General features: G+C 35.5%; 1 protein-coding gene across 2 annotated transcripts; it reads right to left on the reverse strand.

The window, feature by feature from the left end:
- Window positions 1-15,655: 15,655 nt before the first annotated feature.
- LOC105498393 (IZUMO family member 3) lies at window positions 15,656-19,156 on the reverse strand. 2 transcript variants are annotated; one of them, XM_011770448.3, is made up of 7 exons: window positions 18,684-19,156; window positions 18,472-18,546; window positions 18,236-18,325; window positions 18,007-18,024; window positions 17,542-17,622; window positions 17,015-17,105; window positions 15,656-16,741 (listed from the first exon to the last, which is right to left on the reverse strand). In XM_011770448.3, the coding sequence occupies exons 1-7, from the start codon at window positions 19,066-19,068 to the stop codon at window positions 16,603-16,605; spliced, it is 879 nt and encodes a 292-aa protein (XP_011768750.2). In that variant the 5' UTR covers window positions 19,069-19,156; the 3' UTR covers window positions 15,656-16,602. The 2 variants fall into 2 exon arrangements, with proteins under 2 accessions (XP_011768750.2, XP_011768751.1); XM_011770449.3 differs by lacking the exon at window positions 18,007-18,024 and having other exon boundaries at window positions 18,684-19,055.
- Between the last annotated feature and the right edge of the window lie 2,793 nt (window positions 19,157-21,949).

Genomic DNA, 21,949 nt, shown 5'->3' on the forward strand with positions numbered 1-21,949 from the left:
TAAAAACTATAAGAAAAATGATATAAGATCATAAATGTGTGGAAAGATAACAGTGCAAAATCTGAAACACAAAATATCCATTTGTTAGGTGAAACATGTATGTTCATGTTCTTATATAAAGTATATGTTCCACCTATAATTGCTGCATTATTCTTCTATTATATTAATAGAGACATTGTGATTGTAAAGGAAATTCTTCCCCCTATATGGTCTGAAAGTGTGTGAAAATTTATCTTCTCACTGATGTATTTTAAATGCAGAAATCAATACAAATCAATTATGCAAGAATCTTTGCCCAAGCCCCTTCCATCTATCCCTGCAAACTCAAAACAAAACAGTACTCTCTCTCTTCCAACAAAGACTGTATAAAACATCTCCTTTTCTCTCCTTTTGTTTTCTTTTCTTAGGTGTGTTTTTCAAAGAGGGAATCAGTTAAACAGAGAAAAAGCCCCCAGTGCAGTCACAAGCAAGAAAAACACAATAAGTGACTCTCAGGATTTATTGCTTTGGAGTATACAATAGATTATCTTTGGGTTGATAATAAACAAATCTTTAATACCTGATAGAATGCATATATATCTCCAAGTAGGTCATTTATGTTTTCATTTACATTTTCTAAGATTAATTCTTCATTTATATTTTTAAAATACTGTGTTCTTCCAGGAATTATTCCATATAAATTCAAAGTACAATTGTTATTCCCCTAGAAATGGAGTCATTATATACCAGGAATCACTGTCAGAAGGGAATGTATTCTGAAACTTTTTCACATGCATATGTGTTGGATGTGGTTATTCTCACATATATGTCCTTTGTAGAAGTCATCTGTAAGTCTGTAAAAGCCACTGCTGGGCTTGTGTGTGGGGGCCAGATCTGAAGTTTAATTCCTGTTAAAAATAAGCATCCTACATATGAAGGTCTGCAGCAGAAACTAGCCTGTGAATTCTAAACCTCTGCTGTCCAATACAGTAGCCACTAGCCATATGTGGGTGTAGATCACTTGGACTGTAGTTAATGTGACAAACTAAATTTTTAATTTTATTTAACATTAAGGTAAATTTAAAAATTAACACTGGATTCAGTGTTTGAAAAACTTTTAAGTATATTTGAAACAACTTTGGAATTACTTTTTCAGGAATACATTTTATGATATCTAAATACACATTGAGTATTTGCAGCCCAAAATTTCAAATTGAGATGTGCTGAAAGTGTAAATAAAGCACAAAGCAGATTTTGAAGACTCGGTGCTAAAATAAATAAAATAGCTCCTTAGTCATTTTACATAGATTGCATGTTGAAATGGTTTGGATATTTGGGTTAAAATATGTTAAATTAATTTTACCTGTTTCTTTTTATTTTCTTAATGTAGCTACTAGAAAGTTTAAAATTGTATATGTAGTTTAAGTTAAATTTCTATGGAAACAGAAAAGGAAAACACATGGAAATATATTTGAGGTAACAAGGTTGTAAATGGGATGTAGTGATCAGAATGAGGAACTAGTGCCAGCAGAGTGAGAGTGGGTAGCAAATGGACCAAAAGAGAAGCAGCTCCTTGCTGTGTTGGCAGGTCAGTGACTTGTGATTCCTGAACTGACATGGGGCTCAGGATCAAGAACATGGCTTTTTGGCATTTAGTATCTTATGTTCAATGACAAACAGACAAATATATTATTATGTTGCTTTATTAATAACACAATTATTTTTATAATTTAATTCATTTTTATTCTTTTTTTAATATTCAGAGATGGAATCTTGTTATGCTGCCCAAATTTGTCTCAAACTCCTGGGCTTAAGTAATCTTCATACCTCAGCCTCCCAAAGTTCTGGGATTATAGGCCTGAGCCACAGAGTCTGGCCAATAATAACAAATTTAATTATTTTTTTAAAGTATTACTGTATTTCAGTCTTCTTTCAGCCTACAATATGGTATTAAATGCCTTACATGGAGACATATAAAGGATTTTACCATAATAACCTTTAAAACAAAAGAGATTTCCTAGAATTATAGGACAGAAAAAAGAATGTTAAAACAAATTTCATTTCCCAGGGTAGAAAGCTAATGGAACATTAACTTGGGGCACTTTGTTATATCAAATCTACTCCATAGCTAAGAACTGGATTAAATTAATCCTTTGGACAGTTTGGAACAAATTGTATTACATTGTGTTTGCCATGGAAGTCTTATTGCCCTCATGTTGAATTAAAATAGCCTTTCTCTCTACATAAGTGAAATACAAGCTCACTGCAGAGAAATCAGAATACCAACAAGCAAAAAGAAGAAAACAATAATTACTTGTAACCCATACCACCCAGAGATAATGACTGTAATTTTTTCCTTGCATTTTCTTCAAGGAAACATAGTTGGTTTTTAGCCAGGGTTTGGTATGCCTTAATAAGCACTGCATCACATACTCTTTATTTACTACTTTTCACCCTTTTCTTTGAACTATCTTTGGGCTGTTTTCATAGCCCAGACTGAGGTTATCTGTTGTGGAACAACAACTTAATAAATAATGACTTGTTGGCTTGAAAGTATTCTTCATATAGATTTCCAAAGCACCAAACATAAAGCCAGGAAGTGCTTTATTCACTAGAAAATCTTGTTGAACATTTTCTGACATTATTAGTAAAATGGAGAGAGTGAAGATGAAAGACGAACGAAGAATTCTGAATCTTGAAGCACCTGTGCTTATTAGTACTTTCAGCAGAAATCATGAAGGGTCATCTCATCAGCAGATTCATGAAGCCTCATTAGGTAAAGGCTTTAAAAATGTTTCAAGAGTAATCCCTCATAGACAGCCTTATAACCATCCTAAGCAAATGCTAGACAAACATGCCTACCTGCCAATGTTGACCTTTGATTGGTGAGAGTTTTTGTTTCCTCTTTAAGAGGAAGACACACACCCAAGTGTGAAACTACACAGAAAATTTAGCAGTGCTGCATCTGGGAACACAAACCCAAGGACCTAAAGTTCGACAGACCACTTGAGATGAAGTGGAGTGCAAAGTGTCCTTCATCAATTCTTCAGATAGTTACTTCCATTCTCTCTAGTTTTCACTCTATCTATTGTCCTTTCACTCAGTCTTGATATTCAACTATTTTTAGGACAGTTGAACAATAAAAACATGCATCCTGAAGTTAGGAAAAACAATGGCTTGGTGTCATTTTCCAGAATCTTCTGTGTTTATTGATTTTGAGACAATTAGTTACATAAATACTAACATTTCTACTGTCTCTTACCCAACTCCCATCCTATCCCTATAATAAGGGTAACTTTGGGGAATATCCGGCAGATTCTTTATCTCCGAGTTAATCTCCAGGTGTAGATCAATGCCAAAAGTTCTTAGAACTCCTAGGAAGTTCTCGGTTTCTTTGAGTGTCTGGTCCATTTGGTAGGAAGGCAGGCTGAAGGGGAAGAGTCAACTAAGCTTCCTTGGGAAGCAAGTGGAGGTGCTGAAAACTTCATTTAAGGGCCCCATGAACTAGGTTAAACACTAGAAATCTGTGTGCTTGATTTGCGAACTTAGTACATATAGCCCTTATTTCATGGCAATGTTGGCCATCAAGCTGCAAAGGATTTTTAACATCCTTTAACTAAAGGACATAAAATGAAATACCACCACATTGTCCACTGTAGGACTGCTACAGTGTAGTGTCCACTGTACAGTGTCCACTGTAGGACTGCTACAGTGGACAATGTGGCAGACAAAATATATATGATGCTATTAAGAATAGTTGGAGTATACTCAATTTCAAGTGATAGTATTCATCAATATTTTATTTGTATATTCATATTTTTATTCATCCAATATTCATCTTTCTGTGCCAGCCATTTTAACCAGCTCTGGGGATAGGTACATCTATGAACAAACAGTGGATGTGGTTTCTGAACCCTTGAAGTAAGACATTAATTTATAGTTATATAATATTCCTTAATTCCTAGAGAGCAAAACAAAAAAAGAGTAAGCAGTGACATAGTGTAATTGGAAGTGCTAGCATAATACGAAGATTCAGGAAAATCTTCCTTGAGTAAGTGACATTTAAGCTGATGAAATGTTCCCTGATACATTGCTAGATGTTGTGACTATGAAGATAAGCATAACTTAGTACCCATCCCTGAGAATTTCATGTCTAGGAAAGAGACTTGAAAACCAATCACAGTCATTTATTAAAAAGGCTCTAGAAAAGCATGTGAATTGTAGTGGATTCCAAAGGTTGTGGGTGGTCAATTCTAACCATCTCAGAAAAGGCCTTATGAGAAGAGATTACTTTAAATGTGAGTTTTGAAAGACAATAATGCTGAAGGCTGAAAAAGATTACCAGGCAATCAAGGAAGAATATAGCAAGTATTGTCTATGAGCTTAAAAAAAAAAAATGCCTAATATGTTTGGTAAACTGTAAGTAGAGATTAAGGTTTGGGAAGGCAATTGACCAAAGGTGAAGTTATATGTAAAGCATGCTGGTAAAATATAAAACGTGTAAAATGTTGTATGAAAGAGTTTACACTTCTCTCTTTGAAGTTGAAGAGGCAGTGGAGTATTTTAATCAAGGATTTGACATTGATTTGTGATTTAAGAGTGATATTTCTGAGTGCAAAAGGAATGATGAATCTGGTTCCTGGATAGGCTGGGCTCAGGGAAACTGAGTAGGAGACCATTGTAGTAGCCATAAGAGAATAATGAAGGACCTCAACTTTGAAAGTAGCTGGGGAGATTCAAGAGATATTTAGGGGTGAAAAATCAATGCTAATTGAAGAGTGACTGGCTACAACAGATGAAGGAGAGAGAGGACTCTAGAAAATATTGAGATTTCTATCTTCTGGATAATTTATAGTTTCCATGGGACCTCTGCTAGCTGGTGAAAAGGTTAAGATTTGGGGTTTGAATCCTGCCTCCACCAGTTATGAATTATGGGGCTTGGAAGGAGTTACTTAAATGTGATGAGCCTCAGTTTTCTTATCTACACAAAAGTGGCTTAAAATAAATTTGAGAGATTCTTGGGAAGATAACTAAAAATCCTTCAAGAACCCTTGATTAGGATAAATTATATAGAATCTGAAATTGTTTAAGGTATTCAGTGTTAGGCATGCCAGTTTTTAAGTGACCATCGTCTTTCTGGATGGATATAGCCAGTAAGTATTCAGAAATAAGGACTGAGGACTTGAGAAGGGGGTGCAAACAGAAGCCTAATAATTCAGAGGTGTTATTATTATGTGGTCATTGAAATCACACCAGTGGATGAGATTTCTCCAGGTAAAACATAGGAAAAGGTTTGAAATGAGTTCTCTTATATGCAATATCTAATAAGTATGCAGAAGAAGAGGAAGAGCTCAAAAAATCAAAACGTGGATTAAACATAGAAAATCTAAAAAACAAGAACAAAAGTAAGAACATGTGCCTAGTATACCACAAGAGGTATTTTAAGACGGAACCATTAGCACTCTGGCAAATCTTATAGCTGACTAGTAGCTTGAGGAATGAAGAGAACTCTGAATATAACAACTAAGAGATCACTGGCAGCCTTGGAGAGAGAAATCTCCATATGATGGTTAGGAGAAGAATGCAGATTGGGGTGATTTGAGGGGAGAACGGAAATATAGAAACAGTCATGAGAAATAGAGTGCTCCTGTAAGAAGTCTGTCATAGAGGGCTGGGTACAGGATAAAGAGGCTTGAATTCCTAGTAATAGATAATAATATTAAGGACCTAGGATTGAGAAATCGGGGTAAATAATGATTGGAGATAAAAGATGAAGAAATGCTCTAGAAGTGGTTGCAGTTCAGGATGTAAAAAGCACATGAGGAGGCAGGGCATGGTGGCTCATGCTTGTAATCCCAGCACCTTGGGAGGCTGAAGTGGGTGGATCATGAGGTGAGGAGTTTGAGACCAGCCTGGCCAACATGGTGAAACCCCATCTCTACTAAAAACACAAAAAAGTAGCCAGGCACGGTGGCAGGTGCCTGTAATACCAGCTATTCAGGAGGCTGAGGCAGGAGACTCGCTTGAACCTGGGAGGTGGAGGTTGCAGTGAGCTGAGACCGCGCCACTGCACTCCAGCCTAGGCGACAGAGCAAGACTCCATCTAAAAAAACAAACGAACAAACAAAACATGAGGAAGCATTAATCTAAGATGGAAGGAGGTGAAACTTCCCTTTGAGTCAAAATGTAAGGGAGTAAAGTTAGAATATTAGTAAATGGAAATTAAGAAGCTTCCGGTATTAATTCAGTTGTTGTTTGATCCTATTCACTTTTATTTTTGTATTTTATCTAATACTTTGTTTATATTTTATCTAATAACATATGAGTACTTTAATTGCTATCATGTTTTAATGTTATCTTTAGATAAAATAAATTATTATGTTTTCACCCAATAAAAGCTAAATTAAACCTCATCTCTGCTGTCACACACACACACACACACACACGGAAAATACTGATTGCTAATAAAGTAGTCTCAAGAAAAATAGGATCTCAGAAACTGTACCATCAGTGCTAAGGTTGAATATTATCAGATAAATATCTTTCCCTGATGATTTGTAGCTCTTCGAGAAACCTTAGAACTAAGCTTCATGCAGGGATGACATCAGGACATTGAAGTATGTGTTAGCTCTTAAAATATAGTTGTTTCAGAATAAAATGATTTGTATTATTTATTGATATAAATGAGGTTTTGGTTGAGCATTTGCTTGTTGGAAGGATGTTTTTACGTAGTCATTCTTCGTTATGTTAACTGTTAGCTCAAGCTTAAATTAGAATTGTAAGCAATTAATTTTGTATCATGTTTACATTTTAAAAACAGAAGTACCACAAGACCTTTCCTGGTGGATGAACACATAGTTTAATTAGATCATCTTCATTTTATTGTATGATAAGCACATAAACATAAAAGGCTTCTTCTAATTCTGGTAATTTTTGAAATAATAAAGTCAAGATTCTGGATTTATATGATAAAGCAATTGTAGTAGATTGTGCAGATAGAAGAGCACCCATTTGAAAAAAATAATCCATTATTTTTTGAGTTTTTTATTATGGCCATTCTTGGAGGAGTAAAGTGGTAGTGCATTGCAGTTTTGATTTGCATTTCCATGATCATTAGTGATGTTGAACATTTTTTCATATTTGTTGACGATTTGTATATCTTCTTGTAATAATTGTCTATTCATGTCCCTAGCCCACTTTTTTGATGGGATTATTTGTTTTTGTTTTTTTTTCTTTCTAATTTGTTGGAGTTCTTCTAGACTCTGGATATTAGTCCTTTGTTGAGTGTATAGATTGTGAAGATTTTCTCCTACTCTGGATCGTTGGTTTATTCTGCTGACTGTTACTTCCGCTCTGCAGAATCTCTTTAATTAAGTCCCACCTATTTATCTTTGTTTTTGTTGTATTTGATTTTGGATTCTTGGTCATGAAGTCATTGCCTAAGCCAATGTCTAGAAGGGTTTTTCTGATGTTAGCATCTAGAATTTTTATAGTTTCAGGTCTTAGATTTAAGTTCTTGATCCATTTTGAATTGATTTTTGTATAAGCAGAGAGAAGAGGATCCAGATTCATTCTCCTACCTGTGTCTTGCCAATTATCCCAGCACCATTTGTTGAATAGGGTGCACTTTCTCCACTTTATGTTTTTGTTTGCTTTGTCAAAGATCAGTTCTGGTTCTCTCTTCTGTTCACTGGTCTGTGTGCCTACTTTTATATCAGTCCCATGCTGTTTTGGTGACTATGGTCTTATAGTTTGAAGTCAGGTAATGTGATGCCTCCAGATTTGTTCTTTTTGCTTAGTCTTGCTTTGGCTATGCAGGCTCTTTTTTGGGGGGGTTCCGTATTAATTGTAGGATTGCTTTGTTTAGTTCTTTAAAGAATGATGGTGGTATTTGGATGAGAATTGCATTGAATTTATAGATTGCTTTTTGGCAATATGGTCATTTTCACAATATTCTACCCATCCATGAGCATGGGATGTATTTCCATGTGTTTTTGTCATCTATGATTTCTTTCAGCAGTGTTTTGTAGTTTTCCTGGTAGAGGTCTTTCACCTCCTTGGTTTGGTATATTCCAAAAGTATTTTATTTTTAAATTTTGGCAGCTATTGTAAAAGGGGTTCAGTTCTTGATTTGATTCTCAGGTTGGTCACTGTTGGTGTATAGCAGAGATACTGACTTGTGTACATTAATTTTCTATCCTGAAACTTTGCTGAATTCATTTATCAGTTCTAAAGCTTTTTGGAGGAGTCTTTAGGGTTTTCTAAGTATAGCATCATATCATGTTGGTGTGGATGTGGTATAAAGGAAACACTTCTACACTGCTGGTGGGAATGTAAACTAGTACAACCACTATGGAAAACAGTCTGAAGATTCCTTAAAGAATTAAAAGTAGAACTAAAATTTGATCCAGGAATCCCACTACTGGGTATCTACCCAGAGGAAAAGAAGTCATTATACAAAAAAGATACTTGTACATGCATATTTATAGCAGCACAATTCACAATTGCAAAAATATGAAACCAGCACAAATCCCCATCAGAGTGGATAAAGAAAATGTGATATATATATCAAGGGACACTGCTCAGCCATAAAAAGGAATGAATTAATGGCATTCATAACAACTTGGATGGAACTTGAGTTTATTATTCTAAGTGAAGTAACTCTGGAACAGAAAAACCAAACATTGTATGTTCCACTCATAAGTTTGAGCTAAGCTATAAGGATGCAAAGGCATAATAATGATACAATGGACTTTGGGAACTTGGGGTAAAGAGTGGGAGGGGTGTGAGGGATAAAAGACTACAAATTGGGTTTAGTGTATTCTGCTTGGGTGATGGGTACACCAAAACCTGACAAATCACCACTAAAGGACTTACTAATGTAACCAAATACCACCTATTTCCCCAAAACTTATGGAAATGAAACATTTTTAAAAACCATGTAGTCCAAAGCTTATTGGAATTCCTCATTATTCTAACTCAAAGTCAGCATCATCTCAAAGTCATTGAAAGGAATAAGTTTGCATAGAATAGGTTGGAATTGGGGGTATCTTTTTTTTTTATTATACTTTAAGTTCTAGGGTACATGTGCACAATGTGCAGGTTTGTTACATATGTATACCTGTGCCATGTTGGTGTGCTGCACCCATCAACTCGTCATTTACATCAGGTATAACTCCCAATGCAATCCTTCCCCCCTGCCCCCTCCCCATAATAGGCCCCAGTGTGTGATGTTCCCCTTCCCGAGTCCAAGTGATCTCATTGTTCAGTTTCCACCTATGAGTGAGAACATGCGGTGTTTGGTTTTCTGTTCTTGCGATAGTTTGCTGAGAATGATGGTTTCCAGCTGCATCCATGTCCCTACAAAGGACACAAACTCATGCTTTTTTATGGCTGCATAGTATTCCATGGTGTATATGTGCCACATTTTCTTAATCCAGTCTGTCACTGATGGACATTTGGGTTGATTCCAAGTCTTTGCTATTGTGAATAGTGCCACAATGAACATACATGTGCATGTGTCTTTATAGCAACATGATTTATAATCCTTTGAGTATATACCCAGTAATGGGATGGCTGGGTCATATGGTACTTCTAGTTCTAGATCCTTGAGGAATCGCCATACTGTTTTCCATAATGGTTGAACTAGTTTACAATCCCACCAACAGTGTAAAAGTGTTCCTATTTCTCCACATCCTCTCCAGCACCTGTTGTTTCCTGACTTTTTAATGATTGCCTTTTTAACTGGTGTGAGATGGTATCTCATTGTGGTTTTGATTTGCATTTCTCTGATGGCCAGTGATGATGAGTATTTTTTCATGTGTCTGTTGGCTGTATGCATGTCTTCTTTTGAGAAATGTCTGTTCATATCCTTTGCCCACTTTTTGATGGGGCTGTTTGTTTTTTTCTTGTAAATTTGTTTGAGTTCTTTGTAGGTTCTGGATATTAGCCCTTTGTCAGATGAGTAGATTGCAAAAATGTTCTCCCATTCTGTAGGTTGCTGTTCCCTCTGATGGTAGTTTCTTTTGCTGTGCAGAAGCTCTTTAGTTTAATTAGATCCCATTTGTCAATATTGGCTTTTGTTGCCATTGCTTTTGGTGTTTTAGACATGAAGTCCTTGCCCATGCCTATGTCCTGAATGGTATTACCTAGGTTTTCTTCTAGGGTTTTTATGGTATTAGGGGTATCTTAATATTATAAATATCTTAATAATTAATATCCTTGCTGGATTTGCCTCACAGTCCACTTAGAGTTTTGATTTTACCATAATGTAATAATCTTTAGTATTCTGTCCTTGGTCTGAATCTCTTCTTCACCAGCCTCTAGCTAGGTGATCTCAGTCATATTTTCAGCTTTGCTGCTTAGTATATCCTGGTGCCTTTGAAATGTGTTTCACTAGCTATGTTAATGTATGTAAGTCCAAACACTGAAGGCATATCTTTTTAAATATCCCAGCAGGATTCATACTTAATATTTCAAAACTGAACTTGAAACCTTTCTGTGAAACTTACTTGTCCTCCTGTATTTCCTATTGAAGGACACAATCAAAAAAAAAAAGACTTAAACTGGAAGAAAACCATAGTTTCACCATCAAGGTAAAATCAGTCAACATGTATTATTTTACTCTGGGCTTTTCTCTAAGCATGGCATTTGTTTTCAATTGTGTTCATACAATTTTTAAATTATTATTATTTATTTATTTTGTAGATACGGGGTCTCACTATGTTGCCTGGGTTTGTCTTGAACTCCTGAGCTCAAGCATTCCTCCCATCTCAGCCTCCCAAAGTGCTAGGACTGCAGGTGTGAGCCACTGTGCCCGACTCATTTTAAAATTTATTTAAAGAATATTGACATTTTTTGGGGGTGATTCTTTTTTCTTCCAATGTCAATATTGGTAATTTATACTTTTATTTTAAATAGCCCTTTCATCCAAGTTTTAAATACTTTTGCAATTTAGTTTAAAAGAGTCTGTTAAGACATAAAAACAAATCTATCTGAAGTTTTGCTACTTTTAAATTTCTATTTTATAAAAAATATCTTTTATTTAAAAATTTTGTTCAGTGTGGATGAAAACTTTTTTATTAGCATTCAGTGTTTGTTATCTTTTTAGGCTTTATATTTAATTTTTGATATAATCTAATGTTCCCTCTTTGTATATTCTTTGAGTTTAGTTTGTTCTTTTCGTATCTGCTTTTTTTTTTTTTTTTTTTTTTTTGGTCAGAGTTTTGCTCTTGTTGCCCAGGTTGGAGAGCAATGGCATAACCTCAGCTCACTGCAACCTCGTCTGCCTGGGTTCAAGCGATTCTCCAGTCTCAGTGTCCCAAGTAGCTGAGGTTACAGGTTTGTGCCACCACACCCAACTTTTTTTTTTTTTTTTTTTTTTTTTTGAGACGGAGTCTTGTTCTGTTGCCCAGGCTGGAGTGCAGTGGCACTATCTTGGCTCACTGCAAGCTCCGCCTCCTGGGTTCATGCCATTTTCCTGCCTCAGCCTCCCTAGTAGCTGGGACTACTGGCGACCGCCACCACGCCCGGCTAATTTTTTTTTTTTGTATTTTTAGTAGAGACAGGGTTTCACTGTGTTGATCAGGCTGGTCTTGAACTCCTGACCACGAGTGATCCACCCACCTCGGCCTCCCAAAGTGCTGGGATTACAGATGTGAGCCTTTGCGCCCAGCCCTTCTATCTGCTTAAATACCCTGTTCAATACATATATACATATGTATTTAAATATGTATATATTTTAAAATCTTTTTGATATATATGATTAGGATGTTATATTGTTAAATGCCTAGTTAGCACATTTCACAAGATTTGATAGGTAATATTTTTATTGTTATGTAGCGGTATTTTATAATTTGCTTCATAGATTCGTTTTTAATTCATGAATTATTTACAGATAGAATTTTTCAGTTTCCAATATATATAATAAGGCAACATCCTTTGTGGTTTTAATTTTGTTGCTCATGGTCTGAATGATTTTTCTTTATAATATGAGTTCTTTGGAATTTGTTAAAATTTCCGTTTTGGCCTATGTATCAGATCAGTTAAGGCTAGTTCTAAAAATATCAGAAGCTTAATCAAAAATATTTTTCACTCATGAAATCTAAATCAAATTCTCCAACTAAGAAGCATCTTCAGGATTCTAAGTTATTCCTGTATATTGACATCCCACCATTAATCAGGGAAGAAAGAGGCTGGAGGATTGTCCCTTAAATTTAGATGCTCCTGAAAACATTTAATACACTTTCACCCACATTCCATTGGCCAGAATTCAGCTTCACAGCCCATCGAACAGTAGGGATGACTGAGAAATGTAGTTTAACTATGTGTCCAAGAGGAAAGGGATGTAGTTAGGAGAAAACCAGCTGGTGTCTTTCAAACCATACATGTTAATTTTTATATATGTTCCTTCTTCACTAGAAAGAAGAAAAATCGATTTACTAGTTGAGTATGGAGTTCAATGCATCATGTCATTTAAAGTTGTTCATTGTGTTCTACAAATTATAGTCTTATTAACATTTTTTCCTTAGATTTATCAGATTCTAAATGAGAGGACTACACTTTCCCATCATGGTTGTGAAAATCTTTTTCGTTTTTTAAAATCAGAAGACTATATTGTTAGGCTCATATGATTTCGTATTATATTATCACATTATTCTTGTTAGTGTTCTTTGGCTTAAATTCTCTTCTGGCTAATATCAATAAACGCCTGCTTTATTTTGGATAAGTTTTGCTAGATATTCTTTAATTTCACATTTAGCTTCTCATGTTGTTTTAGGTTGCTATCTTATGAGTAGCCTATAATTAGATTTTAAAATATCCAATCTAATAGTTGATTTTCTGATTGATATGTTTACTTCATTTACATATTTATTATGCTTATTGCGTTTCATTTTGCCATTTTTTGTTTTTTTCTTGTTTTTATTGAATCAATAGGATTTCTCCCCTCTTTTTCTTTTTGAAATTGTGGATGTCATATATTTTCTTCCCTAAAGAGTCACACTCCAATATTTCATAACAAAGAATAAAGGTATCATATGTATGCATGTACATGTATGTATGATGAAGACCTTGACATCTATTGCTTTTATCTAAACTCCCTTATCCTTCATCTACTTTTAGTTTCCTTTTTCTTAAGGCATGTAATTATTTCTCCCTAACTTTTGGGCACAAAGCTTGTTTGATTTTATAATCAATATTTAATCATAATATTAATATGGTTTGTTTTATTTTGGCAATTTTGCTTCTCTTTCTGTTTCTTTTACATAAAATCGCATGTCACAAAAAGAGATAATGAGATTATTAACAGAGCTAAGCAAGCTTGAGGAAGAGAAAATTTTTCTTCCTTGTGACAGTTTCCTAGGTGCTTTCTTATCATCTAAGGTATTTCTTTTTCTGGTTCCTGGACAATCTTTTGTATATTTGGAGACCAAGAAGACAAAGAAATCATATTACTGATAAGGATTGACCTAATTTATTATAAAATATAACCAGTTCATGAAGGATTTTAAGATTTGACCATCTCAAGGCAGTGATATTACGTAAAGACACTTGCACATTAAAATTCTTCTCCATAGGGCTAGAAATTTTTAACCTCAAAAAAGTAACTATAATGGGTGTTCTAATATAATTTCAGGTTTTATGAAATAATCCCAATATAATAATTTACAGTTTGCTTAAGAGTTACTTAATGTTTTAACTTTATCTGCATTTGCTGTTTACAGACTTACAGTTATATAATGATTGAGTGGGAAGTGAACAATGAGATCACTTGGACTCGGGAAGGGGAACATCACACACTGGGGCCTATTATGGGGGGGGGAGGGATTGCATTGGGAGTTATACCTGATGTAAATGACGAGATGATGGGTGCTGTCGAGTTGATGGGTGCAGCACAGCAACATGGCACACAAGTATACATATGTAACAAACCTGCACGTTATGCACATGTACCCTAGAACTTAAAGTATAATAATAATAAAAAATAAAAAAAGAGTTCTCATTCTTTCTGAAATAATAACTATGTTATTATTCAGGACTGACTTAAGATTCTTACAAATACACTAGAATTAAAAAAGCAAAATGACTGGTACTAATAGAAAAGAAAATAGAAAATGTTTGTTTTGGATTGAAGTATGACTGAATATCTATAAAATGCAAGAGACTTTAAAATAAAATTAAAAAACAAATTTATTAAGTAGTTGGTTGTAGAGTGAATATGTGAAAATAAATGGGTTTTTATTTTATATGTGATATGGGTAAAAAGACCCAGAGTGGTTAGATGTATAGATAGATAAAATAACGCCTTAAATATTCAACTGGCAAATGATAGCTTTGGAGAAAAATGCATCTGCAAAAGAGATGCTAGAGTTAATATTTATGTTATGGAAGAACCTCTTTTAAATTGGCAGAAAAAAATTCTCGGATTAAAATTAGCAGAGTATATGAATAGGTAACTCACTGTGGCACTAATTCAAATGGCACTGAATCCTGTGTAAAGATGCTGACACACTAGAGGATATAAGTAAATTGATTATTGTATTTATCAGACTGCAAAATTTAAAAGAGCTGTATTACCTGTTGCTGGTGGGGATGTGGCAAACATGAACAATTGGTTATTACTGTTATACAAGCAAATTATTACATCATTTCTGTCACAGTCATCTCATTTCAAGTACATATAACTTTCCTTTTGATATCCCAATTCTGTAACATGATTTCTTATAAATAAAAGTATTAGTAAGTAGAGATATATGTACACAGGTATTTACTGCAGAATTATGCACAGTAATAAAAAGGAACATTAAGAGATTTCCCATCAGTAGAGGAATATTGGAATAATTATGGTGCCCCCACACTATGGTGTTGTATATAACTACCAAAATAGTGAATTAGAGTTATATCACTTAAATGATTTCCACAAAGTATGCAAGTACGAAAATCAACATGTGAAAAGGTGTTTATAATTGTTTTAATTGCAAAAAAAAATCATCCATAAATGTGTTCATGTGTATGTATATTTACTTTTAATTATTTAGGCTTTAACAAAAAACATGAAAGATCTATCCTAAATTGTTATCCAACATTTGCTAGAAAGGAGTGATGAGTGTGGAGTAGCAGCAGAAGGGAAAAGGAACAACAAGCCAATATGTTAATACCTTAAGTATATGAAATAAAATGTATGTATAAAAAGTAATAAAATAAAATAAAGTGTATAAATAAATATCCACAGAACAAAAATATCTTAAAATCTAGAAAGTATGTTGTTCCATTTGCATATAGTTGTAATGAAAAAAAAATTTAAAGACAATAATTAAGACTGTGAATGAAGTTAATACATCTCAACAAGATAATTGAGGAGATGAATGTTAAATCATTGGGAAATGGTAGATGCCTGACAACACTCTTATCTGGGAATTTTACATGAATTTCAAATTTAGCACTTGAGAGATATCTAGGTTCAGGTCCTCATCAAATGCATTCTCATTTATCTCATTATTATAACAGCAACTATAAGCAAGCACTCAGAGATCTATGTGTGAAAGATTTACAAATACTTGTACCCACCCCTGAAGCAGGACTCTTAAAACTATTTCTTGCTGCTAAATGATGGTTTTTATCTTCTAAAATAAGTTCCAGAATAAAAGGAAACAAAATAGGGTGAAAAGGTCACAAATTGTACAGTTAACCAGGCATCAACTTTATTTCAGACTTTGCCACATTCTAACTGTGTAACGAAGAGTGTATAAAGACAATAAAGCCACAATTATCTCTCCATTAATGTACCATAGCTATATGTTGATAGCTGTCAATATCAATCAAATGGTTTGGATGATCAGAGGTCAGCCACTAGAGGAGTGGAGTTTGTCATAGCTTAGATTAGTTACCTGTGTGACCTTGAGTTAGAGATACTTCTGTTTATTCATCCCTAAAGCAGATATAATAGCAATGTTACCCATAGGGGTGTTGTGAGAATTCAGATGGATAATACATGTAAAGCACTATTTAGAGTGCTACACATACTAAAAAAGTATTCAATGGAAACAACCAAAAATAATTTAAAAAACTATCATATCCAGCTTGGCCTTGGAACATAGATCCAGGGGGAAATAATTGGGGCAAACCTCAGCTACTCAGGACTAATACTTTGGGCCTTTTTTTTTTTCTGTGTGTGTGTGTGTGTGTGTGTGTGTATGTGTGTAAGGATGAAGACTAAATGTTGTGTGTTAAGGAAAACTGTCCACCTTGAACCTAATGATAAATATGAAAACAGTAACAAAACAGTAAAATAAAAAGCAGCCTTACAAATGTGAAAGTTATCCTAGTTACAGCCATTAAGAGAGTTACTAACGATGCATTGTTTATTATTCAGCATATTATCTTTCCTATGCATTGCAACATACCAGCATTACTTTCTGTACAACTCTGGCCAAATCATTTGCTCTCTCATTACTTCCATCATCTCGGGATATCAATAAGCATCTTCACTAGAGAAACTCTAAGTTCTATTTCAGTTTTAAAATACTATGACTTTATGACCAAGAAAGGGTTTAACTCCTAGTTTTGTACTTAGAGTCAACACTTAAGAGAATCATGAAAGACCTCTTGTCCATGCTGATGTGTTTATTTTCTGAGTCTAAAGTCTTTCTCCTCCTCCTCATCTATATTCCCCATTAATTCTTCAAGTTTCTTCTCCAAATATTCCTTTAGTGACCTTCGTATTGCTTTCATTTTCCTCCGATGAAAGATGCAAAAATGGAATCTAGAGTAGGAAAAGAAAATAATCCCAACTTCAATATCAGTAGCCCCATTCTTTAAGCCAATTATACAATGTATTTTCCTTTGCTGGATTCTTCTCCATTTCCTTTTGTTCCAACTATTATCCCATCAAACTTTGCATTTTGTTCCTTTCAGTATCCCAGAATTTAAAATGACTTCTTTTGCCTTATTTCCATTTGGGGAAAGAGGCAATTTGGGCAGTCTCTTGGCAAAAGGAATATGTGACCCAGTGTTTATTTGGAGAGAGGAAACTCACAGTAACACAGCACTTCCCAGTATTACAACTGTTGCCAGCAATATGAGAAATAGAGCAATCTCTCGATTCTCAGCCTTCCTTGGATCCTCATCTGGAAGGAGAAACAGGAAAATATGAAAGTGAGTTTGGAGAAGAGAAATAGCTTGGGACATTTACTCAGAATAGAAAACTCTTTTAACCTCAATTTGCCCTGTTTACTACTTCATCACTCTTCCATGGTTATTTTGACCTTTATTACTTTTAGTCTCCTAGGTTCTACAAAACTGTTGCTGATAACTGTCAGCAAAATTCTTCCCAGCCTAATTTCTTCATTCCAAGCCTAGCCTCTTCATTTCTCAGCCTTTCAATTGATTCAGTGCCAAATTATTTATACTGGTCAAAATTTCACCCAACACCCTAGTTCCATTTTGTAACACTATCATGACCTCCATTGAAGATGCTCTACAAGTATGTATTGAATAAATCAGTGAACAACCCTTCTCCTTGATCCCTGTCCCTTCAAAATTCCATACCACAATCTTTGTTACCTCCACAATATTCTCCTTTGAAGCACCTGTTGGTCATGCGAAGACACATCCAACAATCAAGTATGGGACCTTCAACCACAACTGATAAAGAGGAAAAGAAATATAATCAGAAAGAGGACATGGCACGAGAGTTCCTTAGTCATACACCAAGTGTGGTCTTGGTGGATCAAAATCTGTAAGTCAGATCTCTAGGAAAAAGTGGGAAAAGGATGCCTTGGCTTATACTGGGGCAATGGGTTGTAAACCATATGTTAGGAGGCCTCCTAGTACCTCCAAAATATGTGGGGTGTCTGAGATTTCATGAGCTAGGTTTTGTTATCAGGTATTATTGACATTACCCCTTGTAACCACAGCTCTAGGAATTGGATTCCCAGTGTAACAGGTGGGAGAGATAGGGCCATATAGAGCAAAGGAGATGGGAAAATATGGGCTGAAACCTCAAGGCATCACATGTACTGTACTCACTGCAATCTTCAGAACACGCTAGAAGAGAATCAGAAGGTTCTAATGAGTTTAAAACCAGCTACAGTTTGTCATATTTATACCCAAGTAGTCTTTGTTTACCCTTTAAGTTCCAGTTGCCTCTCCACCCATTCTAAATAACTCTATTATGAACTTGCATTTCTTCCCTTATCCCTCATTTTCTATTCCCTTCATATAACTTCAGTGCTGTTATATAGAAAGTTTTAATTACCAACTTCAGAGAAGTTCTTTAGTAATTCTTTCAGTTTGGATTCCAGGTTTTGGCGGACCTCCAGAAGCTTGCCTTGAAAGATAAAGACACCTAAGAGGGAGTGGAAGGGGTATCAAACAATAGAAGTAGCTCTTCCCTTCAGAACTTAATTCTGTTTTGTTCTTTGCTTTCTCCAGCCAAATTTTCTGAGGGTTGCTTGAGCAATACAGACTTTTAACATTGAAGCAGTACCTCACCTTTCCATGTTTCATTGCCCAGTTTATAAAATTCATTCTTCAGCCATGTTCTCAACTTAACAACCTGTTGAACAGCTAGAGAGGAAGGGTAAAGGTACATGTAGGGGAATAATTATATCTATGTAGCAAGTTATGTAGACCCAGGTGTTCTCTTCCTTGCCTCCCTTCTCTATTTAAGCCCCTGGACTCTCAGGAACTCAAGCTTCCCTCACCCAACACCCGAAGCCTCTTGTCACTGTGGGAGACCTTGAAGCTTAAACTAATCATCTCCTTAATCTGCCATTCAAGCAGCTGAGTTTGGCCAGGGACTTCTGAGGGTATCAGATTTGCCAGCAAGGAGCCAACATCCTCTATAAATTTGGGGTCACACTCTAAACAGCCTTTGACTCCATGGAAGGCTGACAGGGGCAGGAGCAGGAATAACCACAGGTCACCCATTTCTTTCTTCAACCCCGCTCCCCAACAGCAGGTTGTCCTGGCAACTAGTTCACTTAGTTCCTTTTCCTTCAAAAATCCAGGAATGAGAGCCTTGTCCTGGATAGTCTGACTCCACTTAACCCCCACCCCCATCTCCATCCCACTATCAGGCAATCTCATTTCCTTAAGGATCTTTAGTTGTTTACTGACTCTTATCCTTCATTCTAGGAGAGGGAACTGCCAGCTGGGGAGCCGATACCTGAGTTCTAAGTGTAGAACACCAAGAGATAGATAAGCCTTGAGCTCATACAAGCAGAGTTCTTTGCAGGGAGATGTCTCAGAAAAAAAGTGTTTCTTTAGCCCTCTCCCTGACTTGCATCCTCATGAGACTCTTAAACCCCCTCCTGACCTTCAGAGATGTGTATCACCAGAGATGGGTTGTAGAAGTGATCCTATAGAACCTGAGAGATTGCTTAACCCAAAGTCTACTTCCACATTGGAGGCAAGAAAAGCCAAAAATATTGAGTTGCTTGCAGGTCCCAGTCCCTACTGGTGGCAGTATTATTGAGAATAAAGGAATGAGCATTTATCTAGAATAATATTTGGTAATTTTAATAGACAGTAACTTATATTTCAGGTTACATTTGTCTCTAGGATGATTCCTCTATACATGATTTGTAATATTTCTTTCTTTTCTTTTCTTTTCTTTTTTTTTCTTGAGATGGAATTTCACTCTTGTTGCCCAGGCTGGAGAGCGAGCGATGGCATGATCATGGCTCACCTCAACCTCTGCTCCCAGGTTCAAGTGATTCTCCTGCCTCAGCCTCCTGAGTAGCTGGGACTACAGGCATGTGTCACCATGCCTGGCTAATTTTGTATTTTTAGTAGAGATGGGGTTTCTCCATGTTGGTCAGGCTGGTCTCGAACTCCCAACCTCAGGTGATCCACCCACCTCGGCCTTTCAAAGTGCTGGGATTACAGGTGTGAGCCACTGTGCCTGGTGATTTGTAATCTTTTTATAGCATTCTTCTTATAGAGTGTGTGGAGTCAAATACTAGAAACAATAGTTGAGGAATATAGAGTGATGAATCCAATAAAGTTCAGATCCTTTAACAAGTGCATTCTAAAATATTGACAAAGTATGTAACATAAGAACATAATTATCATGGGCTGCCCTCTCAGGCCACCTACATGGACGATGGCCAAATAAACGTGTTCTTCCTTCAGTGGCCCTTTGAATAAAAATATTCTATGTTATTTGAATAAATTAAGGTTGCTTTTCTGACTCTTAAGAGCACTGGTTACCTCTTTTCTAACATGTTGCCTGTATGGCTGTGACCTCCTGGAAACCAGGAAACACTGGCAATCTACAGGTTTTGTGGTAGAATTTATATCTAAGATATGGGGTGATCACAGTGGAATGTTGTGAGGGAAGTTAAAAGAATTACCATTACTTATATGTCTACCACGTCTACGTGACAGATATTGTGCTAAACACTTCAGATAGTCACAAATTTTCAGAGCACAGCAATCCTTTGGAGATTGTTATTTCTACATTACAGAAAGAAACTGAGCCTGAGAGATGTAAAAGAATTTCCCTGGAAGAATAATTTAAGAGTATGAGTTCAGGGTTCAAGCTCATGTTTGTCTGATTCCAAATCCTATATACTTTACTGCCTCTCAACAATGACTTTCTGGGATAATACAGAAAATTATCTCTTGGAATTTGATAAGTAAAAATATCAAGGCAAATATAGATTTCTTGGTTTATAGTTTAAATTAGCATCTCTATGCTCAGATTTTTTTTTATTCTCTTGGCTAGATGATCTCATCTTTAGAGGATTTCCCAAAAGATTTTCACATGCTGAGGTCTGAAGGCAAGTGAGCTAATAGGATTAAATTAACTCTAGATACTAAAGTTGAAAACTAAAGGGGCTAAAAAACTTGGCAGAGAAGTGGCAAGGTATGAAAACAAACTGTGCTTCAAGAAAAGATATGCATTATAGATATTTTCCAGTCAATGATCCATACCATTACTTGAACAGTTCGAAGAGTATCCTCTGCCACTTTACTGAATAATTCAATGGCACCTTACTTTAACCCAGACCTAGAGGTCCATCTATCATTTTTATCATTGTCTCACCCTTCCAGCTGAAATTTCAGTCAGGTTTTTAGGATGAGAGAAAAAGAAATTGGCTTTTGGATAGTCTTAGAAAGACTAGAAAAAGGCAAGTCGCTTCTTAATAAGACAGGTAGAATTGTAATTGAAAGAATACATATATCTCATATAAAAGAAATAACAAGGAAATCTCAGACTCATGGAGTAAACAGTAGACAGATAACACAATGTGCTAATGGTAAAGGTAGAGGTACATATCGAGGTTTATGAAAAAACAGAACAGTACTAGACAAGTCTAGAGAAATTTTTATAGAAAGGCTGGATCCAGGAGACTAGAGACAATAATTAATATATCATGATGAGTGAGAATTCAGTAGTGTTCAGGAAACTTTAGGGGGAACACTCTGAAAGCACTGGTGGTGAAATGTATAACATAAGAAAATAACCGCCATTATTATGGGGAGAGCACTTTGAATTTCATAAATGTAAAATATTTGAGCTTTGGGAAAGAAGAACTGTCTGGAAATTGATTAATAATATAATGATCACATTACTTAATTAAAATAATACCTGTGTCTCGGAGGCAAAAGGCTAACACCCAAATCCTAGAATAATTATGTTAGTATATGGTTTGACTTGGCAGGAAGAGCTATGATTTATAGTCAGTACAAATCTGCAGACTATCTAGCTAAACTCTGTTTAAAATAGTATGAGAGATAAATAATGGCATATACATTCATAATATTTTACCAACTACATATTGACTCATTTGTGGCTCTAACATAAATAAGATATTCATGGGTAGTTGTAAGAGTCCCTCCTTTAAGGGCTAGAATCAGTTGTTTGGTACCATTTGGCCTTTGTTACAAATCACATAATGCACTGAGGTTTGAAATTTGAAGAACAAGTTTCATAAAGATTAAGATTTTTACGGAAATTCTC

This window comes from Macaca nemestrina, chromosome 14, assembly GCF_043159975.1.
Source record: "Macaca nemestrina isolate mMacNem1 chromosome 14, mMacNem.hap1, whole genome shotgun sequence".
Taxonomy (NCBI): Eukaryota; Metazoa; Chordata; class Mammalia; order Primates; family Cercopithecidae; genus Macaca; species Macaca nemestrina.